This window comes from Spermophilus citellus, assembly GCF_964194105.1.
Source record: "Spermophilus citellus genome assembly, chromosome: 16".
NCBI lineage: Eukaryota > Metazoa > Chordata > Mammalia > Rodentia > Sciuridae > Spermophilus > Spermophilus citellus.
In genome coordinates, this window is record NC_138196.1 from 78,497,438 (window position 1) to 78,515,835 (window position 18,398).

General features: G+C 48.1%; 1 protein-coding gene across 4 annotated transcripts in view; it reads left to right on the forward strand.

Moving 5' to 3' along the window:
* PTK2B (protein tyrosine kinase 2 beta) overlaps positions 1-18,398 on the forward strand; it is a 109,648-nt gene that overhangs the window by 70,110 nt on the left and 21,140 nt on the right. For all 4 annotated transcript variants that reach the window (XM_081269623.1, XM_081269626.1, XM_081269625.1 and 1 more), the window contains 11 exons: positions 8,898-9,076; positions 9,372-9,459; positions 10,539-10,618; positions 14,693-14,755; positions 14,950-15,004; positions 15,439-15,579; positions 15,883-15,957; positions 16,464-16,565; positions 17,130-17,247; positions 17,811-17,850; positions 18,163-18,209. In XM_081269623.1, coding sequence (XP_081125749.1) covers positions 8,898-9,076; positions 9,372-9,459; positions 10,539-10,618; positions 14,693-14,755; positions 14,950-15,004; positions 15,439-15,579; positions 15,883-15,957; positions 16,464-16,565; positions 17,130-17,247; positions 17,811-17,850; positions 18,163-18,209 — 988 coding nt within the window. The remainder of the gene's footprint in view (positions 1-8,897; positions 9,077-9,371; positions 9,460-10,538; positions 10,619-14,692; positions 14,756-14,949; positions 15,005-15,438; positions 15,580-15,882; positions 15,958-16,463; positions 16,566-17,129; positions 17,248-17,810; positions 17,851-18,162; positions 18,210-18,398) is intronic.

The window sequence follows — 18,398 nt, forward strand, 5'->3', positions numbered from 1 at the left end:
CTTTCCCCTCACTTCTTCTTGTATGTAATTTTGTATAACCCTAAGGGTCTCCTTCCATTTCCAAGCAATTTCCCTTCTCTCTCCCTGTCCCTCCCACCTCTCATCCCTGTTTAATGTTAGTCATCTTCTCATGCTCTTCTTCCCTACTCTGTTCTTAGTTACTCTCCTTATATCAAAGAAGACATTTGGCATTTGTTTTTTAGGGATTGGCTAGCTTCACTTAGCATAATCTGCTCTAATGCCATCCATTTCCCTCCAAATTCTATAATTTTGTCATTTTTTAATGCAGAGTAATACTCCATTGTGTATAAATGCCACATTTTTTTTATCCATTCGTCTATTGAAGGGCATCTAGGTTGCTTCCACAGTCTTGCTATTGTGAATTGTACTGCTATGAACATCGATGTAGCAGTGTCCCTGTAGCATGCTGTTTTTAGGTCTTAGGGAATAGACCCAGAAGGGGAATAGCTGGATCAAATGGTGGTTCCATTCCCAGCTTTCCAAGAAATCTCCATACTGCTTTCCAAATTGGTTGCACCAATTTGCAGTCCCACCAACAATGTACAAGTGTACCCTTTTCCCCACATCCTCGCCAGCACTTGTTGTTTGACTTCATAATGGCTGCCAATCTTACTGGAGTGAGATGGTATCTTAGGGTGGTTTTGATTTGCATTTCTCTGACCATTTTTTTTTAAGAAAATCGTGTTCCATATGGCAATTGAGTGAGTAGGTATGCATCTTGTACTGTCATTTAGAGAAAAGAAATATTGACTCATTAGTGACAGGTGAGGAGCAGTGGGTAGAGCACCCGTGTTGCTGCTCCCACCATTCGAGAAGCTGTGCAGGTACCAGAGAGCAGCAGGGAGCACAGAAGACAGGACCACTACGGGAGCCAACACAGGGAAGGTGGTCCCAAGGCCCCGAGCTTGCCCTTCCCTAACTCCTCCCTGAAACTCAACCACTTTCTTCTACCTACAAAATATAAGTTCCTCCACAACCGAGAGCTCTGCATGCTGATGCTGGAGCCCATAACTTGCTCTGCGTGGTGTGAATGGGGTCGATTGTTGCAGATGGTTTGAATGAAGACCCTTTTTGTAGCTCAATAGAGAACAACAGGGAGGAGACTGTCCTATCTTGCTGAAAGAGTGTCAGAATGGGATTCACACCCTGGTTTGAGAAACTCCAATGTTACTGTTCTTTTTGTGTCACTTGTGGTCATCAATCTTCTTCTTTCTCCCCTGTCTTTGTGCCTAAAGGATCAGCCCATTTTGCAATGCAAATTCTGCAGTCCATGTGGTCTTCACAGGTTGGGGGCACAGTCCACAGGACACCCCTCCCCTCAGACCTGAGATGCAGGCTCCAGCATTCCCAGACCACCCACACTTTTGATCAACTGACTATGGATGTGGGAGTTCCCACTAGCTGCTTAAGTTTCACCAAACCAACTCATAGAATTTAGGAAAGTGCCATACACATGAATGATTTTAGTTTTGACCAGTCAAAGGAAGAAATGCATAACACAAAGTCCAAGAGGATCCCAAATATGAAGTTTCCATGTCCTTAGGATGCGTCACCAATCAGGAAGCTCACCTGAGCACAAGTGTCCAGGGTTTTCTCAGGGTTTATTATGGGGGCCTGTTTGGAGAGTTGATTGGATCATTGGCCACACTGAACTTAATCTCCAGCTTCCTTCCCTCCTTCCAGGTCAGGCCATTATGTGGCTCAAAGCTCCAACCCTCTAATCACAGAGTTGGTCTTTCCAACTTGAAAGCCTGAAACATGGTTGACCAGGACCCATCCTGAAATCATCTAGGGTCCCTCTCGGTTCATTAGCATAGATTCGAGTGTGGTCCAGGTACTCACCATGAATTTCAAAGGCAATCCTATCACTTGGGAATTCCAAAGGTCTAGAGGCTTCTTCCCCAGAACCAAGGTCAGAGAATAAGAGAATAGCCAGATTCTTTACCATACAACCTCAGTGACCAGTGGTAGTCATGTTGGTAGTTTCCCTGGAGCATCAGGTTTGTCCCTGATAAGAATCTTCCCAGTACTGGACAGCCTCTCAGAAAGTGTGTTTCGGCTTAGAGAACTCCCAAGTTCTTCCTTTCCTGGGGCTGAAATCTATCTTTCTAAGAGCATCTGTTAAGCAAGGAGTTATGAATTTCCACTCCAAGGACCTAGAGTTACCCCACTATCTTCTCTACAGAATCTTTCACTTCCAAGAAAGAAACCTGGAAATTTCTTGCCCAGGAGAGGTCCTGGAAAGTTTCACCAACCATGAAACGGAGAGCTGGACTCTGCGCCCCTCTCAGACACCTCGGAAAGCAGCATGGCTCTGTCTGGCCTGACAGAAGTTTTATTTATCCCCTTGATATAGGGTCTTTCTTTCACATGTGCTAGGTCCTATAGGAGTCTCTCCTCTCCTTTTATTTTGTAATCATTTCAAATTTAACAAAAAATTGGAAAAAGCAGCACTAAGAATCCAAGTCACCTTCACTCTGGTTCCACAGTTTTTCAATGTCTTCTGCCTTATTTACTAGCTCTTTTTCTTCTTAAGCACATTCAAGCATGCCCTTCATCTTTTTTTTTTAACTATTTGAGGGCAAGTTGTAGCAATGCTGCCCATTATTAAAATGATCCAGTGTTTATTTTCCCCAAACAAGGGCACTCTCCTGCCAAGTTCCGCTACAGCCATATAAATTGGGAAGTCAGTGTTATTCTGATACCACCACACAACCCACACCTCTGACACCATCGTTCAGCCCATATTCCTGATGTCACTGTGCAACCCACAAACTCCATCCAACTGACCCAGCCATGTCCATGTCTCCCAGTCCAGGAGCATACATTGCTGTCATATTTCTTTGGTTTTCTCCAATTTGGAAGAGTTCCTCAAACCTTTGTTCCACAGGGACTCTGGGGAGACCCCTCACCCTGGGGTCTCATCACCAGACTTGGGCCTCAAACTCCTGGCAAGAACATTTCAGAAGTGAAGCTGTGCTTTTCTTGGCGCATGGAGGCAGGAAGAGTGCTAGAGCTGCCTGTCCTAAACTGGGAGCTGCTAACCTGGATAATGGGCCATTCATGTCTGCCGGGTTTTCTTTTGTATTTGGTTGGTGTCTGAGGAGCAGTGCCCTGAGACTGTCAATCCCCTGCCCACCATCAGATCTCCACTCTCCAGCCTCATCATCCTTTAATGAACCCTGCGCTGATTAACCAACACTGAGCTTGTTGCCAAACGGTGATTTCTATTTCCATCCTTGTCTTTACATTTACTAGTTGGCCTTCTACTAAGAAGAAAAGCATTCTCTTCTCCCCCATTTATTTATCTATTCAGTGTCTATTTTTTTCCATGGGATGTAATTTCTATCATTATATGTTAATACTTAGGTTGTCCCAGATTTGGCCATGGTGGGTCCCTTCAAGCTCATTCTGTCTCATTGTCATATATTCCCAACGTCCTCTAAACATTTTCTCTTTTCCTGGCACAAAAATGATGTTTCAGGCTCATCTCGTACTCTTCTCTTTTCTTCTGCCCCAGCCCTGGAATCACTCATTTCTCCAAGGAGCCTTAGATAACTTTCAGTGAAGAAGGGTATTTATCTGGAAACTAAGACTTGATGGTTGGTTTGCAAATCACTATGGAAATATCCTTGCCCCTAAGCCCTTTCGGTAAACAAAGCTCAGTCTCTCTCTCTCATTGTCTTCGACTGTGAGTCAAACACTATTTCTAATTCCAGTTCCTTATACGGGGTCCTCTCTAGCCTTCCCCTCTCCATAGTTTGTGTATTCCTTCCAGCAGTAAAAGTTTCCCAACATCCACATAGATTTCTTCTTTGCTCAGCCCCCTGGGTGGAGCCAATCTCCCAGTCACTAGCGACTCTGCTCTGGGCCCTCAGCCTCAGCACTTTGACCTTTGGCCCTGCCACCACCTCCTAGGGAAGGAAAAAGAAAAGAAAAAGAGGAGTGGAACAGGAGGCTCCAAAATTTTGTTTTCCCAATCTAGTGTATGAAGCACCAGACTTTGCATGAGGTTGTTGTTAAAACAATGTTTCATTTGTTTGTGTTTTTAGTATTTACCTTGAGTCAAGTGATAGTCTAAAGAGTCCTAACTAATTTAATTCTCACAAAACCATTCCAAATACTGACATTTCCCCCATGTTCTAGATTTAAAAACAAAAAATAAATAAACAAATAGACAAAAAACGGAATCCAGAGAGCATCAGTGTTGTCCCAGGACATCTAGCTAAGCACTGGCGAGTGGCTGGGCACTGCTAGAGTGGCACCAGGGCTGGCTCTTCCTGACAGTGGCTGTGCTGCTGTGCTGCTGTTAGTGACTTGAAAGGAACCCTCAGCTCCCCGGGCCTCTTCCACTTGCAGAGGACACACATTTGTTCATAAAATAGAACAGAGATTTCAAAACCAGTGAAATAGCTTGGTTGGACTCATCTTCCTGCAGGTAACAATGATAAAACCAGGACAAAATTTTAAAGCCATCTCTAAGGGCTGAAGAGTGCCTACAGCAAGCAGAGACCAAGAGGGACATCTGCTCTTGTGACATGGACTGGATGGATGAGTGGGAGTGCCTGGCTTTCCTTTGGAGGACACTCTCCAGTCTGGGAGGGGCGCAGGCAGAAAGCAGCAGCCTTGCTAACCCGAGGGGTAAGAGGTTAGAACCCGGGGCCGGCAGAGCAACAAGAAGGGAGTCGCAGAAAAGGCGAGCAAAATAAATGATCAACTTTTAAAAATCCCAATTTAGAAAAGCATCAAATACACCAACCACTTAGGACTAAAACCTATAACTGGAAATTATAAAGCATGACTTAAAGAAACTAAAGAAAATATAAATAAACAGAGAGATTCCATGTTCACAATTGGAAGACTTGGTGTTGCTAAGAGATCAATCTCTGCGTCCCCACCCCATTAAATTAGAGATTTAACACAGTCCCAATCATAATAATGCTACAAAGTTCTGGAAAAGAAAAGGGAAAGCTGTTTCTAAAATCAGTATGGACATGTGAAGATCTAAAAAACCAATAGTCTTGGGGAGAAACTGAAGATTTATCCCATTTGACTTTAAGATCCCTAAAACTACAGTAATGTGTACATTTATGGTATCAGCGTGGTGTGAAGAAAGATCAATAGAAAGGAGTCAGAATTCAGAAATAGACCTAAATTTAGATAGCCAACTGATCTTCTACAAAGACAGGAAAACAAACCATTCATTTGGAAAGGAAAGTTAACAACCAATGCAAATGACTGTAGAACTATATGAACAAGTGTTTTATCCCTGCCTCACACCACACAGAGACATTCATTTAAAATGCATCACAGACCTAAAAGTAAATGTTAAAACTATGAATCTTTTTTTAATATTTTTTAGTTGTAGGTGGACACAATGCCTTCATTCTTATTTATTTATTTTTATGTGGTGCTGAGGGTCAAACCCAGTGCCTCACCTGTGCTAGGTGAGCGCTCTACCACTGCTCCAAAACTATGACTCTTATAAAAGAAGACACAGAATATCTTCATGACCTGGAGGCAGGTGAAGATTTCTTAGGATGCAGAAAGCACTAACATAAAAGAAATTTTTGATAAATTATAGATATCAAGACACTAATATGGAAATGATTACAGATCTGGAGAAGATATTAGTAAAACAGATCAGACGAAATACTTTTAGCTAAAATGTATAAAGATCTCCTAAAACTCAATCACGAAAACACAACATAGAAAAAGGGGCAGAAGATTTGAACAGACACTTTACAAAGAAAGAGTGTGAATGGCCAATACACACGTAAAAATGTGATCAATGTCATTAGCCATCAGAAGATGCACATCAAGGCACAATAATATACTACTAGCCCTGCCCCTCAAGTGGTTCCCACACCGATCTGCTAACACATGCATGCCGTGCCTCAGTTTCCCTACTGAGATGACACATATTAGAAAGACTGACAGCACCCAATGTTGGAGAAGGCGCAGGGTAACAGAAGCCTCGTGTCACGATGGAAACACAAAAGTGGAACAAGCGTGGCAGTTTCTCATAAGGCCACACATACACTGACCTAATAATTCTACTCCTTGTGTCTATTCAAAGGCATAACGACATCTACACACAAAAATACTTGTAAATTAATTTTCATAGCAATTTAATTCACAATGGTCAAAATTAGAAATAGCCCCTATTTCCAAGAGTAGGGGGCTAAATAAACATATTGTGTTTTCTTTAGAAGGTAGAACATCACCCATTAATAAAAAGAAACACATTACTGGGGGCTGGGGATGTGGCTCAAGTGGTAGCGCGCTTGCTGGCATGTGTGCAGCCCGGGTTCGGTCCTCAGCACCACATACCAACAAAGATGTTGTGTCCGCCAAAAACGAAGGAAGGAAGGAAGGAAGGAAGGAAGGAAGGAAGGAAGGAAGGAAGGAAGGAAGGAAGGAAGGAGGGAGGGAGGGAGGGAGGGAGGGAGGGAAGGAAGGAAGGAAGGAAGGAAGGAAGGAAGGACATTACTGATATATACAACAATGTGGGGGAATTTCAGATATTATCCTTGGTGAAAAAAACTTGTGCCAGACACAAAAGAATGGCACCTATGAAATGATCCCGCTTACGTGAAGTTCTGGAGGGGGTGGTTCCTGGGAGGGAGAGGTGGGAGTGAGCCACGAGGGATGACTGAGGAGGGAGAAGAGAGAACTTTCCAGGGATCTGGAAAACTGCCTTTCTTAATTGGTGTGTGGGTTTCACAGGTGCACTCATGTGTCAAAATCATACCGTTGAAATTTGTGCATTTTAATGTATGTAAGTTTTACCTTAAAAGAAGAACCACAAAATAAATTAATAGTTGAGTCACAGTTGGAGAGTAGGGGGTGGCACAGATGAAGCAAGAGGGGCAGAATGTTGGTCATTGCTGAGGCTGGGTTGTGTGTACAAGGGAAGCTATTATGCTCCTCTGTTTACCTTACATATGTTAAAGATTTTCAATAATAAACAGCACAGGGAGCCCAGCCCTAAGGAAATTAGACATTAGCCTAATTGGTTTTAATTGGGGAGAGGGAAGGCTCTCAGTTTAAACACCTGAAGTGGGAACTCCAGGTGGGGCTCAGGAGGGAAAAGGGGTTCTGGGTACCATATCACGAGGACCTTGTGGACAGAGTGGTACAGATGAGTGGCAGAAGTGGGTGGAGAGTGACGAAACTGTCTACTTCACATCCTCTTACCCACGTCCCTCTCCCAGTGGGTACTCTAGGTCAGAGCCCTCTTCCACATCCTGAGCCTCAGTTGATTCCCATGCTGATTTGTTACAACTGCTAACATGTATGTGCATGCCGTGCCTCAGTTTCCCCAGCTCTCTCACAGAGCAGTAGTCAACTTCTCTGTCGTAGTCAACTTTCTCCTGAGGGGAAAGGGAGGTTTTAAGCTGAGGGTCTTGTAGCATCCTGGTAGGAGGTAGCTGGACACACGCATGTGGTTGGGCAGATGAACAACTGGGCATTCCTTCATAGTCGTATTATTTTAATATTAGCTTAACATTTTCCTAGTGGAGATAGAAAGAAACAGATTTTCTTCTGAGAAAAAAAGATGTCATATCTCCTTCTTTTTGTTCCAATTAAGAGATTAACTGCGGGCTGGGGATGTGGCTCAAGTGGTAGCGTGCTCGCCTGGCATGCGTGCGGCCCGGGTTCGATCCTCAGCACCACATACCAACAAAGATGTTGTGTCCGCCGAGAACTGAAAAAAAAATATTAAAAATTCTCTCTCTCTCTCTCTCTCTCTCTCTCTCTCTCTCTCTCTCTCTCTCTCCCCTCTCTCACTCTCTCTTTAAAAAAAAAAGAGATTAACTGCATTTCATTTACTAAATTAGAGAACTTCTTGGGAGGCATGGTAAAAAATAACAACAACAAAAAATCATGGAATCTAAATAATAAACTGCCTCTGCTCTTCCTGGTCAGAACAGCTACTGCCTGGGCATCGATCCGTCTCTCACACTGCCAAGCCATCCAACAGGATAGGTCAGTGCCTTCGGGCTTCTAAGTTTGCATCTGAGCCATCTCTCTACTGTCAAGAGTGGGCTCCAGTCACCCATTACGTGTGGAACCACATGAGAGGCTTGAGGGAAAATGTTGCAAAAGTGATGTCGGAACCAGGCAAGGCCTCAGAGGTTCACATCCAGGCAGCCAGCTGCCCAAGTGGCCCTCCTGTCAATCCAGCTCTGGCTCTGACCAGGAAGCTAGGACATCAGGCTGTGGGCAAGTGGCCCAGTTAACTAGAGGCCACCTTTCGTGTCATATTTTCATTTCCTATGACCATCCTTCTTGTGTGGGCACTGTGCCACTTGCTCCCTTGAGGTGAGTCTTGTCCTTCTGTCTCGCCCTCTCCATCATCCCAGTGAGTCAACTTGGCCTAGTAGAAATCTTGATTCCAGCAGGCCAGGGTTCAAAATCCCAGCCTAATGCCATGGCTTGTGTGACCTACATCAGTTTCCTCTTTGTCACACAAGGACAGTGATACCTGCTTGCTTCCCCATGTGAAATCATGTGTGTAAAGTACCTTGCAATGACTGGTCCGGTACTCAGTAAGGATGGTGAACTTGGGAACCATTAAGAAGGTGCTTTTTACATGGCAGGTGCTCAGTGAGTATTAACTGGTTCAACTGGAATGCAGTGCAGAAGCACAGCACCTGTGCTGTCTCCTCAGTTCTGACTCTGTCTCATTTTGGCTAAATGAACAGCATTTGTTCATTCACCACCTACAGCTCACTGTGTACCACATCTTGCACTAAGTGCTAGGGAATCAGAAACAAATAGATTGTTAAGGCAGAATCCCACCCTAGAGAATCACACCCTGGGGGGCCAGCAAGGAACACCCCTGAGTTGTGTCCCTCTCTTCTCTGCAGGAGATCATCACCTCCATCCTGCTAAGTGGGCGGATTGGGCCCAACATACAGCTGGCTGAGTGCTATGGACTGAGGCTAAAGCACATGAAGTCAGATGAGATCCACTGGCTGCACCCCCAGATGACGGTGGGTGAGGTGCAGGACAAGTATGAATGTCTACACGTGGAGGCCGAGTGGAGGTAGGAATGTGGGGCGGGGAGGCCCTGGAGGTCCTCCCCACAGCACTCCCCATCCTCAGAATCTTCTAGAAAATCCAAGTGGCATCCTAGACTTAGACCTCCTACAATGTCTAATGCATGCATTTTCAAAGCCTGATGTGGACTCACAGTAGATCTGTATCCAGAAATGTCCCCAGTTGGGATACTGTAGTGCTATGGTGAAGGGGAGCAGAGGGTAGGGAGGATGGAGGGACCCACTTCCTCCTCGAGATTCGAGCTTCCCTGCATCCCCCAGAGTCTGATCGCCCTATCACAGGTATGACCTTCAAATCCGCTACTTGCCGGAAGACTTCATGGAGAGCCTGAAAGAGGACAGGACCACGCTGCTTTATTTTTACCAACAGGTAAAAAGTTCCTCCAGAGTCCCATTGCACCCTCCAGGCCAACTGTATCCATCCTCTCGTAGGAAGATGGAAAGACAAAGCCCAGGTTTTGGAGGGCCCCACCCAAAAGCCCTGAGTGCTATGCCTGAGAACCATTGTCAGCTGCTCCAACCGTGGTGCAGACCAACCTGTTCCATAAGCTCCCAGCTCCTCTAGGATGTCCTTGGCTTCCCAGGTGATTGGGCTAATGAAGCAGGAAAAGCAGGTTAACAATCAGGCTCTGGGGTCTTTCATACCTGGTTTTTAGCCAGCTCTGCCATTTACTATCCAGGTGTTCTCAGAGACTTCATTTACCTGCATGAAACCGTCTCCTTGTTTATAAAATACTAATACCTACTCAATGGGGTTATTGTGAGGATCAAATGACATCATTGGCAGTGTGCAGGTAAGCTGTCTCTGGGAAGACGAGATCCCTGGTTTAGAGCACCTGCCAATTCCCATGGTGTAAATGCTCCCGCCAAGACCAGATTCAAGCTACCAATGGGATATCCACCAGTTCACAAAACTTCTAAAGATGTGAGAACAAGCTCTCTTGAACAATTGCCAAGCCTCTTTGACATGCCATAGCATTAAATAAGTGCCCAGCACCTGTGCAGAGGAAGTGCCAAGGAAGAGTGAGCTACTGCCATTATTTTCCAGCTGGTCTCAGCTGCATTCCCCTCTGGTTTCCTGGACACTAATCTAGACATTTCTTGGACCATGGATGGCATCTATTCCTACCTATCAACAGGGCTTTGGAAAAATTGACTCCTCCCCAAATCTAGGGGGGGCAGTTCTCTCCAAATTGGGGTGGGGTGAAGACTCTGGAGCAGGGAGAGAAGGTTTATGAAAGTTCCCCTGTGAAGGGGCTCGGGGACCCAGGGGGCAGAGGCAGAGCCAAGAGGAAGCTCCCATCCTGCTCCCCATCCCTGCTCAGTGCTTGTCTATGGTTGGGTGAGCATGAGACAGCTCAGGGGCAGGGGTGTGTCACCCCTGGGTCTCTGCTCAGGGAAGGGGGACGGTGAGGGTGTGAGTCTGACCTGTGATCTTTCTCTTGCCAGCTCCGGAATGACTACATGCAGCGCTATGCCAGCAAGGTCAGTGAGGGCATGGCCCTGCAGCTGGGCTGTCTGGAGCTCAGGTAAGTGGCCTCAAGGTCTCTCCTGGGAGAGTGTCATGTTGGGTCCTGGACTTTCAAGGTGGAAGTGGGAGCGGGCACATGAGAGCTGGGAAGGGGAGGAGAGGAAGCCAGCAGAGTGGGCCTCTGAGGTGCTCGCCATCTGGTCCTTGGAATAAATGGGAGAGAAGGACCAGCTCCCTCTGCTCAGTCCCCACCCCCTGCCCTGCCCTTGCCTCTGGGCTGCCTGCTTCTCCCTCTGTCCTTTGCAAGTGTTTCTGCAAATGCTTCAGAGCACCAGGCCAGGCCCTGGGGCTGTTGGAATGTAGGGGTGCCCATCTGTGCTGCCCACTATAGCACCCCAGCTCCAGGAGCCACTCCGTATGGAATTAGCACAGCATTCGGCAATGTCCTCAAGCTCACAGTGTTTGGGAGGTGACAGATGTGTACACAATTAATCATGATACAAGGCAGAACGAACGTGTACCACTCTTCCAAGTGAAGCCATTAACCTTGCCTGCAGGCAGCAGGGAGAGGGGATTTGAACTGCTCCTGGAAGGAAAGAATACCTCTTGGTTGGCAGATAATGGCACCCAGTGGGACATGCATTCTAGCCCGCCCAGGGATGGAGGAAGAAAGGCATAGACTAGAGAATGGGGGTGGGGTGAACTTGGAGAGAAAAGATGGCTGGCATGTAAGAGGCCATGACAATGGCAGGCTAATGATATCTTTGGGACAACAGACACCATGTGCCCTGGCCTGCCTTCCAGGACCCCTGAAGTCCTATACCCTGCACGGCATCCTATAGTCTTCCCCTCTGAGTTAGACAGTTCTAAAGAGCTTATCTTTTCCTTTTTGTTGGTGGATCTCACACTTAGGGCTGTGGTATCACTTGGAGACTCCAGTAAATCACCTGTCAGTCATCACTTAGTGAAAGCAGCCCAGAGGGGATCCATTTGCATTCCACTTCACATTTTTACACCCTCCAGTCATCCCTGAACTGTTTTTGGTTGTGGTTTCAGTGCCAGGGGCTGTGCTAAGAGGCTGGAGGACCAGGCTCTGGAAGAGAGAGTGGTCAGGAATGGGCAGTCTAGAGTGGCTGTTCTCTGATCAGCCCCAGACTGCTCCCAGGACTGTTTCCTGAAAAGGACATGCTGCCTTATGTCTCCTGAGTCTCAGGAGCATCAGATAGAGGTTCCTATTCTTACCGGTGACCCCTGAGGTCAGGGAGTGTGCTGATGGGGAAAAGGCGTGGGAAACACCTACTTTGTAAAACTGATAGAAGATTTTTCAGGTCTGATCATTTTTAAATGAAAAGGGTAGATAGAATGCAGTTGTATGTGGAGTTGGGCTATTTTAAAGTGAAGTTTTGACTATTGTCACTAACCGAGTCAGATATGGTTCTGAAAATCATACCATGAAGTCGACTCTTCCAGGGATGTGACTCTTGCTTGAAAATCATGGGTAACAGTCCCTTGTCCTGTTAGCATCACAGATTATACACCTTGCCTATGGATAACGACACCACCAGGAAAATAGTACGTAGGGACATGAATCCTCTGTGGACTCAGATCAGATCCTATCCAGAGAATTGGGTGTAATGATGTACAGCACAGGTCAGAAGCTGGGCTTTCTGAGCATGCATCCTGGGGCTTGCATTGACTCTGTTATCCTGGGCAAGTCGTCTGATCTCCCTGTGCCTCCGTTCCTTCATCTGTAAAATGGGAATGATGGAACAACCTCACAGGGTTGTTAGGAGGAATTAGTGAGTTACTATATTTCAAGTACTTACAACCATGACAGGGACTAAAGTGTTCTGTAACTGTGTATTTACTTGGCTGACATTTTTCTCTCAACCCTTATTTTATTTACTTATTTGTCTCTAATAGACTTTTGTTCAGAGAAGTTTTAGATTTGCAGCAAAACTGAGCCGATGGCACAGAGTTCTCCTGTGCCTCCTATCCCATACCCGCACAGCACTCCATCATCGCCACTCTGCGAGTGTGGAGCAATTGCTCCTATTGATGTGTCATTATCACCCAAACGCCACAGTGCACACGAAGGTTCTCTCCTGGAGGTGCACATTCTCGGGGTTTGGGCAAATGCTTGCATCCACCACTATGATATCATACGGGCTAGTTTCACTGCCCCAAAAATGCTGCATGTCCCCCCTCTTCATCCCTCCCTCCCACTTACTCCCCGCAACTGCTGGGCTTTATATTGTCACCTTGTTTTGCCTTTTGCAGAATATCCTATAGTTGGAGTGCAGCCTAACTGATGTTTTATTGATCTAGTGCAGGTGCTTTACAAATGCCAACTATGTTATTTAATCTAAATCTCCTGCTCTAAGTTAAAATGTGAAACTCATGGCCTGTATGCTAGAAATAAGTTTGAGGAACCAAATGACTTGTCCCCCTGTGGCATCTTAAACAGACTCGGTTTTCCCCAGGTAGGAAGACCCCCTGTCTTACTGTGCCTGGAGTTCAGTGGCCTCCATTCACTGGGTAGCTCCATCCCGGGGTCTCCCAGCATGCTTATTTTCCTGTGAGTGACAGCTACTTATGTTGCTTGACAATATATTCAAAGACACCATTTATTAAAAATTGTTCAGGACATAATATTTTATTTTTTATGCTCCTATTGGAGGTTTCTTCTATAATTTCTTGCTTTAGCTGTTCTTGACCCTGTGATATGAAAATATTTTCCTAGATTTCTTTTTCTAGCTTTATAATGGTTTTATTGCTTATATTTATCTTTAATCTATTTTACATTTATCTATATTTAGAAAATAAATATTCTAGATAATAGTTTGAGGTGAGGATCCAACCTTCCTATTTCTGAACAGGGTGAGCGGTCTGAGCTCGTTGCTTTGGGGTCATAAGTTACTTGCTTCTCTCTGCTTATAGTATTAGTAGCACAAAACTGGTCTCAGACGTCTATAGGACACCTGGCTTAAAGGATTACTGAGTTATTATTTTTTTCTTCTTGGTACTGGGGATTTAACCTAAGGGTGCTTTATCACTGAGCTACATCCTCAGCCCTTTTTATTTTTAATTTTGAATCTCACTAAGTTGCTGAGGCTGGCCTCTAACTTGAGGCTCTCCTGACTCAGACTCCCAAATCATTGGAATTGCAGGCATCAGTTATTTTAATGTAAGATTGGACAGTGTCTGCAATAGTCAGTGAAATGACTAGACACAGCAATCCTGACAGGGAAGGGAGGCTGGCATATGCAGGGACATTGACTATTTGGTCTCAGCTGAAACCACCATTGCTACAAATAAATACCACAGTCATGCATCCGTTCCTAATGGAGATACATTCTGAGAGATGCATCATTAGGTAATTTCATTGTCACGTCAGCACAATAGAGTCCATTTACACAAACTAAGGCAGCTATTACTCTAGGCGATGTAATCTTATGAGACCGCCATGATATCTGTGGTCCATTGTTGACCAAAAAGTCATTGTGTGGCATCTGACAGTCCATACAAGTTTTCATGAATGCATATATTTTTAGGGGAAATGGGACTTGAAGAAGGTGTGTCATATATTAATAGATGCCACCTCTGGTGGTAGGATCATGAATTATTTTTATTTTCTTCTACAAATTCAAAAAATTTCAACATGTTCATTTAATAATTGTTTAGGTGAACACACAAACATATGCACACATTTCAGAGATAGCAAACAGGCAAAAAAGAAAGTGCCCAGGAACCCAGGACCTGAAGGTGCAGATGACGTCCCCGTCCCCGGGCTGATGGCCTGAGAGCTGGCCTCCTGGGCTTGGCTGTCCTCGGGCACTGTGGAGAGAGCCGCCATTTCTTCCTCAGCCTCAGAGCCCACAGCCCAGGAGCTGGGTCTCCCAGAGCACGAGGCTGGTGCCTTTCTGGGAACAAAGTCTGTGGGATTTGTGGGATTTCCTTGTCCTCGCTGTTTTCTGAAGATCCAATTTTACCCCCCTGCCACCTTGCTCTGTCCCCATGAATCCCACCTCTGGCAGGGGAAGGGGCCCCAACGCCTGGACATGAGTGCCCTGCCCTGGTGGCCTCCTTCTCCAGCCACCGACACTCCCCTCCGTGACTCCTTTCTCTCCAGGCGGTTCTTCAAGGACATGCCCCACAACGCCCTTGACAAGAAGTCCAACTTCGAGCTCCTGGAGTAAGTGCGGGGCGGCCTCCCAACCCCCTCCCCTCCTTCCCTCCAGAGCCTCCTTTCCCACACACCCCTGGACCAGAGCGGGGTAGTCAGGGCCTTTCTCCTGGTCCCCAAGCCTGGTACCCCCTCTCGACTGGCCAGAAGTCCTAGCTGGAGGGAAGGAGAGCCAAATGCTGCTTCTGTTTCCCTGTTTTCAGAAAGGAAGTGGGACTCGACCTGTTTTTCCCAAAGCAGATGCAGGAGAATTTAAAGGTGAGAAAATCAAAGGGTGAGGGGCCCAGAAAACCCTGCTTTGTGCAGATCCCCTGGGCTAGAACTACAAGGATCGGGTTGGGGATCCTCAAAGAAGCTGGAGCATCTGTGCTGCCTTGAGCCAGGACATAGGACAGCCAAATGCACCCAGTGGGCCACTTCTGTGGCGGAGAATCAGGACGGGCTGTGCCTCGCTCCAGCCTCCCAAGAGGCAGCCTGAGCCCTGGGAGGCCGACTTCCCTGCCTCCTGCACAGGGTTAGGGTGGGCCCTGGCCAAGACCACTGAGTGTGCTTTGGGGAACAGGTCAGTGTTGCTGTCATGGCAGGAGCCCTGGGGGCACCTTCCAGCATGGGCATCCTCTCAGTGAGACCGAGTGGAAGGACTGGTGCCAGGAGGGGCAGGGCCTGGCTCAGCACTGCCGACCTCTCCCCAGCCCAAGCAGTTCCGGAAGATGATCCAGCAGACCTTCCAGCAGTACGCCTCGCTCCGGGAGGAGGAGTGTGTCATGAAGTTCTTCAACACCCTGGCGGGCTTTGCCAACATCGATCAGGAGACCTATCGCTGTGAACTTGTTGTAATGACCACCCTCCTCATTCTCTCCAGGCTGGAAGGCTAGGGGGCCAGGGAGCTATTCGGGGGACAGGAACAGAGCTCGGGCAGCAGGGCCTTGCGTTACCTGCCTATGGCAGAACTCATGTGAATCCATGTGCCGAGCAGGGAGCTGAATGTTGGCCTCCAGCTGTGGGAGGTGGGCAGGTGGGCAGTTATCCAGAGGGGTGAGCTGCATGTTGGGGTGTAGCTTAGTGAGCCTCTCTTAGAGTGTCAACACACCAGGTGGCAGAACAGAGGTAACAGCCCCCTCTCTCCTCTATTCCAGCAAGGGTGGAACATCACGGTGGACCTGGTCATTGGCCCCAAAGGCATCCGCCAGCTGACAAGTCAAGATGCGAAGGTAGAGAGCACTGAGGCCGCGCCAGCCCCTGGCTCAGGGTCTTAGATTTCCGACTCCTTCTCTGTCTGCCCAATCATTCTTCTTCCCCATTGCTGAGAGCAGAGAGCCACACCCTTGGTGTGAGCTCTGTGGACAGTGTTTGGGGATGGCAGCTTGGGCAGATGCTCCTTATTGCAGACATAGGTGCAGAGAGAGAGAACAAGGACGTGCTTGGCGTTCTCCTGGTACAGAGAGAGGAGTAGCTCTGTAAGTGGCAAGGGGAGGCAGTTCTGGGTCCAGTGCTGACTCTACTGCCACCTTGACCTATGACGTTGGGCAAGTCCTGCCTTTCTCCACACCCCGTTTTCTCTTCTGAAAGGTGAGGGGCTTGGACTCGATGATCCTTCCAGACTAACTCCCTTCATCTGCAGAGAGACTCCCAGTCGCTCCTCCTTCCCCCTCCTGACCCATCTGTATTGCCTGATCCCAGCAATGGGATGCTCTTAAGGCCCCCTTCCTCTCCACAGCCCACCTGCCTGGCTGAGTTCAAGCAGATCAGGTCCATCAGGTGCCTCCCGCTGGAGGAGGGCCAGGCTGTCCTGCAGCTGGGCATTGAAGGCGCATCCCAGGTGAGCATCCCTGGGCAGGGGCTCTTCAGGGGTATCACTGTGGGTTTCTTAACAAGATACCCCAAGCCAGGGCTTCCGTGGCTTGGGGTATCTGGTTAAGAAAACTGCACCCATGCCATAACAAGGTGTTGGGGTGATGGTATTTTTTTTTAATGTCAGGAAAGAAGTGGGGTCCAATATTAACCAAGTGAAAAATGACTTATAGGTCAAGATCCCAGGGACAGGGGGATTTCATGGTGGAAGAATCAGAGACCTCCAACTGCATCTATCTCTCTCCCCTGTCTATCCCTGCTCCTCTCTGCTTCCCATTTCTCAGTCTCTGCTTTACATAGAGAGTACCCCACGTGGTACAAGGCATCACGCTTTTGGTCAGTAGGAGGGAGCACAAGCACGCCCCCTAGTGGCGACAGGGAAGGCCAGCACAGCCCAGAGGAAGCGTGGGTTGGGGTAGGGGGTCCTGCAGCAGGGCTGGGGGTGGAGGTCCTGCAGCCTCTCTAGCAGTACTAGCAGGTACAGTGTAGCCAAGTCTTGAGGTCTCACCTTTGGCTGGCTTCTTCTCTGCAGTCTCTGTCCATCAAAACCTCATCCCTGGCAGAGGCTGAGAACATGGCTGACCTCATAGACGGTTATTGCCGGCTTCAGGGGGAACATAAAGGCTCTCTCATCATCCATCCCAAGAAAGGTAGGTCTCCCTGAAAGGTGCAGTGCCCAACAGTGGACAGCTGCACGCTGAGCCAAGCCTGCAGGGCGATGTGGAGGCATGGGGGCGCGGAGCCACTGGCCCTTGAGCAAATGCCTTCTTCAGGGGTGTGGGGAGGCGCTCAAGCAACCCTGCAGGTGCTTCCTGTGGGGCCATCCTGGGTCGCCAGCTACAGGCCCTGGTCCTGGACAGCCACCCCTGGTCCTGCTAGTCAGAGCCTCATAGAGGCCAGCTTCTGGAGGAGCTGCATTTGTAGTACAGGGAGATCAGAGCCATTGCTAGGACATGGGTGGACCTTCCTCTGTGTGACTCTGTTTTGGGATCAGGGTCAGCAAGTAGGTCTGAGGTGGATCACGGGGAGCTGGCAGGAGGAAGCCTACAAGGAGGATTCTGATTCTGGCCCAAGGCCTACATAGCTTCCACCCTGATGTTGAGAGGGGACAGAAGGTGGGGAGGGGTCTCCTTGTGGAGCAGTGACAGGCCCTCCATCCATCCAGGACTCGGTGTCCCTGGCTCCAATCTTCCCTCCCCTCCTCTCTCTCCAGATGGTGAGAAACGGAACAGCCTGCCCCAGATCCCCACCCTGTGAGTACAGTGGGGAGTTGGAAGGGCCCTGAGCTCAGCCAGTGTGTGCTGGGAGGAGGATGGACAAGCAGGGTGCCCCCACCCCCTCATTTTTGAGAGAACTCTGGACCCTGGCCTTTCCCACAGAGTGTTGTGCTCCCTGCTGCCCCCTGGTGACATCCTGGGAGGATTGCTGCTGTGCCCCATCCCTAGGCCCAGGCCATGCCCCTGCTGGGCTGCTTCTGCAATCAGGCTCTGGGTGAGGGGGGAAAGCTCTGGGGGAGCTTTGCAAGCTCTGTGTTCATCTGCCTCCTTCCCTCTCTCCTCCTGCAGAAACCTGGAGGCGAGGCGGTCCCACCTCTCAGAAAGCTGCAGCATAGGTAAGCCTGCCCACCCTGCCCGCGGCCTGTGCCCACCTCCCCGGGCTTGGTCCCTCTGCCTGCTCTTCTGACCGTTCCCTCCAAGTTACAGAAAACAACCTTTCCTAACCCTTCTCAGCGCTGGCTTTAAAATATTGCCAGTTGAAATAGTGAGCATATATTGAGAAGTCAGTGCACACACTGAGTTTG